This window comes from Nannobrachium achirus (genome assembly GCF_963921795.1).
Source record: "Nannobrachium achirus genome assembly, chromosome: 23".
Classification (NCBI taxonomy): Eukaryota; Metazoa; Chordata; class Actinopteri; order Myctophiformes; family Myctophidae; genus Nannobrachium; species Nannobrachium achirus.
In genome coordinates, this window is record NC_137830.1 from 52,642,996 (window position 1) to 52,654,068 (window position 11,073).

An 11,073-nucleotide genomic window follows, 5' to 3' on the forward strand; every position below is an offset into this window, starting at 1 on the left:
GACTGTGTCCATGTTGGTTTATAGTGCAGTGTTTCCTTACAATGTTGAACTGGCCAGGTGGGAGGGGGCTTCTTTCTTGGCTCTCTTTATCAAAGTCAGTATGGAACTCTGTAAATAAATGATGCCCACCGTGTTCTAGGACAGTGGTTCTCAACCTTTTCAGGCCGCGACCCCCAAAATAATCATATTTTAACTGGGGACCCCAAAATAATCATATTTTAACTGGGGACCCCCACCCTGACGAGCACTAAGAGTTGAGGCATTACATTTTGTATAACACGGTTCTATTGTGAAAATAGCAGATCTGCATGCTCGTTGCGAGGCGTTGTGAGCATGTAGATCTGCTATTTTCACAATTTGGCCAATGTTTAATTTGTCATTTTAGAGCAGGGTTGCCGAAAAGCTAGATGGTGATCACCAAGGGTGTGCAGGTAGACCACATGACATGCCTCTAAAAACATATAATTAAAATATAAAAAGAATATGTCAATATGACATCAAGAAGGGCCTGTCAGCTCCCTTCATGGCTTCTAAAGTAGCATTACAAAGAATCCCAAAACCTAGCACTCCCATACAGAAAGGGATGAAGACATTTCCCCCAGTATTTTCCCATTTATTTCCCCCTTACAGTAAGTGTGTTTGTCTAAAATGTAACACCAGTGCTGCTATTCCAAAGCCCCCCTCAGGCCCTCAGCTAAAACATTTTGTATGGGTAGATCATGTTGAGCTAGTCATTTTAAAAGTAGATCTCACGTCAAAAACGTTTGGGCACCCCTGTTTTAGAGGTATTAAAAAGTCCTTAAATTGTCACTTTAGAAATGTGCAGATACCCTCTATACCAGCGCTACTCAACCCGCGGCCCGCGGGCCGCATGCGGCCCTTTCCGCATGTCTGTGCGGCCCGTCATGATCATGCCAATAAAAATATGATTTTTCTAAGCCTGTCAAAGTTAACGCGCAACGCAAAATGCGGTGATGTTTGAGCCTCGGTGGACTCCGTAGTCAGGAAGCGAATGCAGTCGAGTCAATGCATTATGCACAGAGCACAGACAGCTGTGTGGAGATGCAGGCGGCTACACTAGATCTATTGTACAACGAGACGGTCAGACAGACAAATATGCGGAGATTTTGCAGCAGGCTGCAGACAACCACAGTCGGGCTCACTGGAGTGGAGACGCATGACGGCTCGCGACCCGGACCGTCATGTTTTAGGCTAGTGAAGACGTACTTGTCTCTGCCTCCGTGACTCCGCCAGTCAGCACCGACAGACAGTGCACACATTCCAACAGATCGTAGCAGCCAGGGAACTATGCTTGTACCCCAAATGGGGAAGTTTTCTCATGCCAATAACGCTCCTTTTCATTAATAGGACGGATTTAAAATAAATGGACGTTTATACTTATTATTCAATCACTCAAACGCCAGCATCCCTATTCTTGGGGGACATTCACCAAAAATAGCCGATCTACAAGCTCACCACAGGATGCATTTTGAGCTTGTAGATCGGCTATTTTTGGTTAAGAGTTGTTGTTGTATGGAAAAATAACTCAAGTACAGTTCAACTCAGCCAGTAGTTTGTAAAACAGTTTGATGCTTTGAGCTTAAACACAACTAACTGCTCATTGAAGGAGAGCTCAAAGCATCAAACTGTTTTACAAGCACAGAAGCCCACAACTGGGCTTGAACTGTACTTGAGTTATTTTTATTTTTAACAACTCTTAACCAAAAATAGCCGATCTACAAGCTCACAATGCATCTTGTGGTGAGCTTGTAGATCGGCTATTTTTGGTGAATGTCCCCCAAGAATAGGGATGCTGGGGTTTGAGTGATTGAATATAAACGTCTATTTATTTTAAATCTATCCTATTAATGAAAAGGAGCGTTATTGGCATGAGAAAACAAACCTTTACATTGCCAAAGTTCACTAGTCTTGCATACCCAGACACGGGCGGTTACAGTTGAACTAGTTCTGTTAATTTTCACTTCACATTTTGTGAATAAAGCCTAATTTGATAACATTTGATCATTTCTTCATTCCATCCATGACAATCTTTTGGTTCAATGAGGTTTGGCCTGGCTTATATAGATGGAAATGTGGCTGTTTTCTGGGTGTTTCCTTAATTATTAGACTTGTCATAAGTGTGTTACAAAATCATTGTAAATGTCCAAAATGGGACCGTCATTTTTAGCTTGCGGCCCTTTGGACTTTTGGTATTTTGCTGAGTGGCCCCTGAGCCATCTTAAGTTGAGTAGCCCTGCTCTATACACTTGAACTTTATGCTGGTTTGTTTACTGTTGAGTGAGAAAACAATGTTGCTCATTAAATGAATCATCTGGGTGTTACGCCCACAGGGCCTAGGGATGTTTGCAGGGGTAACAAAGGCAAGGTGGTATGTGCCAAAAAGTAATTTTATTTACAATAAGCAGAGATAATACAGTTAAATGTGACTTTATAGGTTGCCTTCCTTCAGTGGTGAGACAGGGCGGGGCGGGCACCCAACATAGGAAATGAACAAACACAATTCTACTCCTGAGCTAACAATGTTAATTCCCAAACTAACTGACTTCCTAACACCCAAACACTTCCCTACCTGACTACACCATCTACTCTAACCAAAACGTGTACACAGTGGTAACCCCGCCCATAAGTGATTTAACAGAGTGAATACTACAGTGAAGAAATACTTACTATCTTACCCCTGCTCACCACTGTTAACGTGGACTCTCAGAAGAGCAACCTGTACACAACACCAAAAGGCTAACAAAAGATGGCTATGTTTTACACCTGCTCCGGTGGGCACGCTGTCACTAAGCTACCCTCATAGCTTCAAGACTGAGTGACAGCGGCCATGACTGAGTTCTTCATGGAGCTTTTATAGGGGGCGGACCAGACGGACAGAGCGCTGATTGGCTGGAGGTGGCAGAGTGACAGGAACCCTCCTCCACTCGTAATGGCAGCAGGAATCTTCAGACAGGGACCTAGACAGGCGTGCACACCCAATATAGAACCCAATGCAGATCCCCACTCCAATGGCTCTAGCCTTTATTAACCCTGTCCGTAACACTGGGGACCCCCCAAAATAATTTGGGGGTCCCGACCCACAGGTTGAGAACCACTGTTCTAGGAGAACAGATCTTTAGTGTGAGCTGGAGGTCATTCCAAGAGGTTTGGACACTAAAACAAAACAGTGTTTTTACCAGTTCAGTGTCATAGCAAAAGGAACAGAACTATGTCAGCTAGTGGAGACAGTGTGTTAGACAGTCAGACATTGATTCATTGTTGTTCTATTTCCTACAGTGTGAATCATGGAGGAGAACACTGGATTAAACCTCAACTGCTTACAAGATGTGAGTGTCTGTCTGTCTGTCTGTCTGTCTGTCTGTCTGTCTGTCTGTCTGTCTGTCTGTCTGTCTGTCTGTCTGTCTGTCTGTCTGTCTTAGAGCCCTCTTCTGTCAGACACTCACACACACTGTGCGTCTACTCTGCGACTCTGAAATTTCTTATATAAATCGCCCTGTAATGATTCCCCGACCTCCCGTATCAGTTACGGTCGATGCGTGCGTACGTCTTTACTCTTTAGTACTGGACGTATTTTACGAGATGGCTTGTAAACCACGGGCAGAAAGCCGACAATAATATCAATATCTAATTGCTGTGAAGATATACAGTAACATAACAAACGGTGGGTGGAGGAAGAGTTCTTGCGTTGTGATGTGTGTGTAATTACTTGCTGTGCTGTTGTGTTGTGTTGACTTCTTTCTTTTAATCAGAGTGCAAGACGAGCACAGCTATAGAGGGCTGTACATACGTCTCCCAGTCTCCGTCCTCTCCGACCATATTTTCGTCGGAAAGTTTCGACTTTCTGACGTGCGTGCAGCTTTCCGAACTCAAATTAGGAGTAATCCTTTTCAGAAGTTGCAATAGATGTCATATTGTAGTTGAACCGGACCTTTCCGACGCAAATAATTAATTAAATAATAAGGTGACGGGCTTCGGGCCGGGCTCGGGCTTTAAATAACCAAACGGGCCAGGGGCCGAGCCTGTCTGTCTGTCTGTCTGTCTGTCTGTCTGTCTGTCTGTCTGTCTGCCTGCCTGTCTGCCTGCCTGCCTGCCTGTCTGCCTGCCTGCCTGCCTGTCTGTCTGCCTGCCTGCCTGCCTGCCTGCCTGCCTGCCTGCCTGCCTGCCTGTCTGTCTGTCTGTCTGTCTGTCTGTCTGTCTCAACAGGTTCCTCAGGGCTCTATCCTCGGCCTCCTCCTTTTCCCTCTACACCAAATCTGTTTGACGATCTACAAGATCACAACGTGTTGCATTGCAACACATTGTGATCTTGAAGATCTGCTATTTTATAATTATTCTTACAGAATAAGGTCACTAGAGTTCAAGTGGTTAATTAAAGCTGCTAATTAATTCAGGAACTGATTATAATTAATTCAACCTTATTTTAATGATTTTATTTTGTATGTTAAACACTTAAACCCACGTCACTGACTGGAGTTCCTCAGGGCTCTGAACATATCAGATCTACAAGCTCACAACCACACATGGTTCCTCAAAGAACCTTCTTTGAACCATTAACCATTTAAACCCTGCATCCCAATGTTGGACATGTCTTAATACGTGAACACTCACCATAAATAGCAGATCTACAAGCTCTCAACGCAGTGCCCTGCAATGCATTTTTAGCTTGTAGATCGTCTATTTTGGAGTGGTGAGGGAGAAAGTGAGCAGACCAAGTATAGAGCCCTGGGAGACACCGGTCGATGAAGGGTTAAAGTGGTTGATGCTTCTCAAAGTGTGGTCCGGGGACCCCCAGGGGTCCTTAGGGGGTTCCAGGGGGTCCCCAGCAAAATGTTTAATACAGCATCACTCATTTGAACCACTTCATCCATATTTTACACCTTGGCTATTTAACACATTTAGAGCTATAAAACATCCGTGTCATTTTATATTAGATCTTTATATTTAGCAACAAGGAATGTCAGAAAACTCTTTTCTCCACTTTATAACTTTTGGTGTTTTTTCCTAAGTTAGCGCCCCCTAGTGTACTGGATCATACTATAGCCTCACACAGAAGTACCTAAAGTATCAGATCTACAAGCTCCAAACATGGTGTGAAGTGAGGCGTTTGGAGCTTGTAGATCTGATACTTTTGATACTTCTGAATTTCAATCCTGAAAAGTAAGAGTTTTGGAGATCTGAGGTGATTTGTAGATTCAGCTTCAGCTCTAAATGGGTTACAAATAGCAGATCTACAAGATCACAGCGCATCACTTCGTGCCGTGCTGCGAGCTTGTAGATCTGCTGTTTTGTGTGTGTGCAAATGTTTTAAGAATTTACACACATTCTGACACTATATACAGTACTGTGTACACTGTATATAGTGTACACTATATAAAGTACACTATATATAGTGTACACTATATACAGTACACTATATATAGTGTACTGTTGTATAGTTCTATTTTAATCATTCTACTGAATCTCCTTTCCATCTAGATTCTTTGCATTCTGTTAAGTACTGCTGTCATGGTCAAGATCCACCTGAGCAATATGATGTGAAAGCTAATTTACCAATGTATGTTTCACTGTGTAAAAAAAAAAAGAAGAAAAGAACGGACAGAATCCGTTGCACAGGGGCAACTCTGACTGGCATGCTATATAAAGTACACTATATATAGTGTACACTATATACAGTACACTATATATAGTGTACACTATATACAGTACATGAATGTGTCTGGGGACCCCCTGGAACCCCCTCAAGGACCCCTGGGGGTCCCCGGACCCCACCTTGAGAAGCACTGCATTCATGATCTTTAAATCTGTACAATATTCATGTTTAAATGTGTTAGACACACAGAGCCCCCCCCCCCCCCCCCCCCCCCCCCCCCCCCCATCGCTATGGAAACCAAACCATATTGATTATGTAAACCCCCCCCCCCCCCCCCCACACACACACACACGCCACACACACACACACACATCTGTTCATGATTATTACAGTATCACATTGTGTGTGTGTGTGTGTGTGTGTGTGTGTGTGTGTGTGTGTGTGTGTGATGTGTGTGTGTGTGTGTGTGTGTGATGTGTGTGTGTGTGTGTGTGTGTGTGTGTGTGTGTGTGTGTGTGTGTGTGTCAGTGAATGATGTATTTAATGTGTACTGTGTTGTTTTCTCATCAGATTCTCATCGTCTCACACTGGACTCAAACACAGCAAACAGATTCCTCTCTCTCTCTGAGAACAACAGGAAGGCGACTCGGGTGAAACAGCCTCATTCATATCCTGATCATATTGACAGGTTTGATGGGCTGGTCAATGTTCTGTGTACAGAGGGTCTGACTGGACGCTGTTACTGGGAGGTAGAGAGGAGTGGAACGGTTAATATAGCAGTAACTTACAGAGGAATCAGTAGGAAAGGACAGGGTCAGGAATGTCAGCTTGGATTCAATAAAATGTCATGGAGACTGTGGTGTTATGATGGTAACCATGGTAACAGATACACTGTCACACACAATAGTAAGGAGACTTTCCTTCCTGATCATCCCTCTGGCTCCAACAGAGTAGCAGTGTATCTGGACTGTCCTGCTGGGACTCTGTCCTTCTATGAAGTGTCCTCAGACACACTGATTCACCTGTACAGCGTCCAGGACACATTCACTGAACCTCTCTATGCTGGCTTTGGGTTTGACCCTGACTCCTCTGTGTCTCTGTGTGAGGACAGACAGACAGACAGACAGGCTGTGAGGACAGACAGACAGACAGACAGACAGACAGACAGACAGACAGGGTGTATCATAATGTAATAATCAGGAACGGGGGGGGGGGGGGGGGGGGGGGGGGGGTGTTACAGATTCAATATGGTTTGGTTTCCAGAGCGATGGGGGGGGGGGGGCTCTGTGTGTCTAGTTTAAACATGAATATTGTACAGATTTATAGATCATGTATACAGTGGTTCTCAAAGTGGGGTCTGGGGGTCCTTGAGGGGGTTCCAGGGGGTCCCCAGCAACATTCATGTATATAGCATCAAAATCAGTGTGACCACTTTAACCATTTACTGCATTCATTGACTATTTGAAAATAGACAATCTACAAGAACACAACACACTGCATCACAGCGTGTTCTGAACTTGTAGATCTGCTATTTTCAAAAAATGAATCTTGTACAAATGGAGTCTCTGGAACAAACTGTTCAGATTGACATGAAAAGGTTTGTTCTCAACCTGTGGGTCTGGACCCCCCAGAGGGACCCCCAGAGGGACCCCCATCTGGGGACCCCCAGAGGGACCCCCAGGGGGTCCCCAGATGACAGTGAAGTGACAATGAAAGCACTTTTAAAAGTAATCAAAGTATAAACTGGTCAAATATTGGACAAATTGTCAAATAACAAAGAGGCAAATATTGTCAAAATAGCCGATCTACAAGCTCACAACGCCTCGCAACCTGGAACTGAGTCAAAATAAATGTAATGCTTCAACTCTACAATGTACAGTTTGTTTGAACTGGGGGGTCCCCAGTTCATAAGAGAACATCTGCTCTAGAACAGGGGTCTTCAATGTTTTCAGGCCAAGGACCCCTTAGCAGAGAGAGAGATGAAGCAGGGACCCCTTAGCAGAGAGAGAGATGAAGCAGGGACCCCTTAGCAGAGAGAGATGAAGCAGAGACCCCTTAGCAGAGAGAGATGAAGCAGGGACCCCTTAGCAGAGAGAGATGAAGCAGGGACCCCTTAGCAGAGAGAGATGAAGCAGAGACCCCTTAGCAGAGAGAGATGAAGCAGGGACCCCTTAGCAGAGAGAGATGAAGCAGAGACCCCTTAGCAGAGAGAGATGAAGCAGGGACCCCTTAGCAGAGAGAGATGAAGCAGGGACCCCTTAGCAGAGAGAGAGATGAAGCAGGGACCTCCTCTACATATATTATAAATGTGTGATGGAGATTCTCATGGATTTCATTGATAGATTCATAGTCTTGTTACATTTAACCACTTAAAATCTTAAATCGTCGATACTTAGTAAACTTGACCTTTGACTCTGTACTTGGTCTGCTCTTTTTTTTACCTCTACACCAAACCTTTTTGCCAAGCTGGACGGGAAAGGTGCCTCGCAGCGCGATGCGTTGAGAGCTTGTAGATCTGCTATTTTTGGCTAAAGTTCTCCTCAGAGAAAAGGGATGTGAGGGTTCAAGTTGTTCATTTAAAATAATTATCCCATCACATAAGGATTTGGTGGACCCCCCTGTAGTAACTCTGAGGACCCCCTAGGGGTCCCGGACCCCCTGTTGAAGACCCCTGCTCTAGAACATTTAAACATGAATATTGTAAAGTTTTATTGATCATGAAAAAGATTACATTTACTCTAATGAAGGGTTTTGAAAATCATTGTATTTTACCTATAAAATGTAATTATAAAATGTAAAACATTTATGTTAAACCTTTCATGTATATTTACTGATATCTTCAATAAAATGAAACCAATGTTGTTGTCTTTACATTGTGCTGTTACATCAATTAATACCATTGTGAAAATACAAAGAAAAATAAAGAAAAACATTTTAGACGTACATTTTTGCTGTGAGAGTTTTTTACCTTTCTGTACCGAGAGAAAACACTCACCTACGCTCGGGAGGAGCTAAATCCTTGCAGGACCCCCCCCCCCCCCCCCCCCCCACACACCACTGAAGGCAGACCTCTTGTGTAAGTGCATCTCTGCAGACAGCAGTAGTAGCAGTGACGCGTAAATAAATGATATTTTATGAAAATCTTGCTACACTAAAAACAACATTTTCGCTCAATCAATCAATAAAAAGATAACAAAGCCTATCCACTATCCTTACCAAATACCATTATTAATAATGAGGAGGATGGTGATTGTTCCAAAAAGTGCGCTTGCTTCAGAGAACCTCCAGAAATGTCATGTTTATTATTTTACATCATTCTGAGATTTTACATTTATGTATGTGCAATGCATCAGTGTTGATTTCGTCGACTAAAACTATGACAAAAAAATGTTTGTCGACTGCGTTTTTTTCACTGACAAAAACGAAATAAAAACAAAACAAAAACTAAGCTGTGATGACTAAAACTAAGACTAAATATAATGACAATTTCTTCAACAAAATAGAACCTAGACTAAAACGTTAGGGAGGGACTAGTGGAGAAGAGAGTCATTTCTACGTTTGGTTGCTCTCAGGTGTTGCCTGCTGAAAATAGCAGATCTACAAGCTTGATCTTGTGAGCTTGTAGATCGGCTTGTAGATCTGCTATTTTCAGCACGCAACCAAGTGTAAAATCGGTCATTACAATGCCATCAAGGCCTGCCAGAATACAATTCTACAGTTGACTAAATCAACAGTGGATTTAGTCGACTAAAATCTTATGATATTTAGTCGACTAAAATTAGACTAAAACTAAAACTGTTCGGGTGACTAAATAATGACTAAAACTAAAATACATTTTATTCAAAAGACTACGACTAAAACTAAATCAAAATTTGCTGTCAAAAACAACACTAATGTGCATGCATGCGCGTGCACACCACACACGCATGCATGCATGCACGCACGCACGCACGCACACACACACACACACACACACACACACACACACACACACACACACACACACACACACACACACACACACACACACACACCCCTTAAACATGCAGCTTTATGTGAACAGTTTGTTTCTGAGATGTATCAGCTGTTGTTTGTTGACGCTGCTGCCACCGCACACTATCACCACCAGGGGGCCCAGCGGAGTTGGAAGTCGTCCTGGAGAGAGAGGGGGGGGGGGGGGCAATTAACACAACTCGTGCCTCTTAATCTGAAGGTTGCTTGTTGCCTTGGTGCCGTGCCGTTTCCTCCGTCGGCCGCCGCTATTATTTTGAAGGGCTGGAAGGGGGTTGTTTTTGTTTTTTTGGATTATCACTTGACGGCAACGATTACGTCATCTAGTCACATGACAGTGTGAGCCGAGAAGAGAAAAATGGCTGCGCCCTGCCGTGTGTATTGTTTACATCAGATCTGGTGCAAAATGGCTCAAAATGGCTCTTTTGGATTAAATGAAGTCTCTTTATGGGCCTCTCCATTGACTTAACATGGAGGAGCTTCACTTCACGTGCACGCCCAACGTGCGTTTTAAACAAATCGCGGACATTACCGATGCGGCCACGAGCGGAGCGACATTATGTAAGTATTAATACATTTACTGTAAATACAGTAAGATTGACGGTGAGCGCTGTCAACGGCGTCATGTAGTCACCGATTTGAATGACGGTGAGGATCGTCTACAGCAGCAGAACAGTTAAAACAGATAAGCCAGAAACGATTTATATCTCTACAAAATGTGAACAAATTAAATTCACATCTATACGATATTAAACCTTGATAGCAGGAAAAATATATAATAATGTTAACCACATAGTCAGGGAAAATTAGCAGAATACCTGTAAAATCTGGGAATAAATTCCTTACCAAACAATTTCTTCACCAATGTGTTCGTAAAGGTGTCTAGTAACATATCTAACAAAGATTGAAATTAAACATCCCTAGGAAAATCTTTGTCAGCTACGGTAATTATGGGTCTCATTCACTTACTATACACTATACTATAATGGACAAAATGACTCCCAAAAATATGGTTTAAGTGGGATGTGAGGGGTCTAACTAGGTGTTTTTAATTATTTGAAAGCATTTGTTTCGCACAAAAAACATTCCTTGGGCTAAAAATGGACCCCCATACCACTGTGAAAAGTGATGACTCATCACTAAACCACATTTTTGTTCATTGTTTTTAGCCCAATGAATGTTTTTCATGCAAAACAAATGCTTGCAATGGATTCAGAATAATTAAAAACACCTAGTTAGACCCCTTACATCCCACTTAAAGCATATTTTTGAGAGTAATCTTTTCCCTTATAGTACAGTGTATAGTAAGTGAATGAGACCCAGACTTACCCTAGCTGTCAAAGATTCTCCTAGGGATGTTTAATTTCAATCTTTGTTAGATATGTTACTAGACACCTTTACCAACACATTGGTGAAGAAATTGTTTGGTAAGGAATTTATTCCCAGGTTAT

At 42.9% G+C, this 11,073-nt stretch overlaps 1 protein-coding gene across 1 annotated transcript in view; it reads right to left on the reverse strand.

Annotated features, from left to right (window-relative positions):
• Positions 1-9,290: 9,290 nt before the first annotated feature.
• LOC308309112 (serine dehydratase-like) overlaps positions 9,291-11,073 on the reverse strand; it is a 20,510-nt gene continuing 18,727 nt past the window's right edge. Inside the window, exon 9 of the mRNA XM_080754585.1 lies at positions 9,291-9,766. Coding sequence (XP_080610711.1) covers positions 9,663-9,766 — 104 coding nt within the window. The 3' untranslated portion in view covers positions 9,291-9,662. The remainder of the gene's footprint in view (positions 9,767-11,073) is intronic.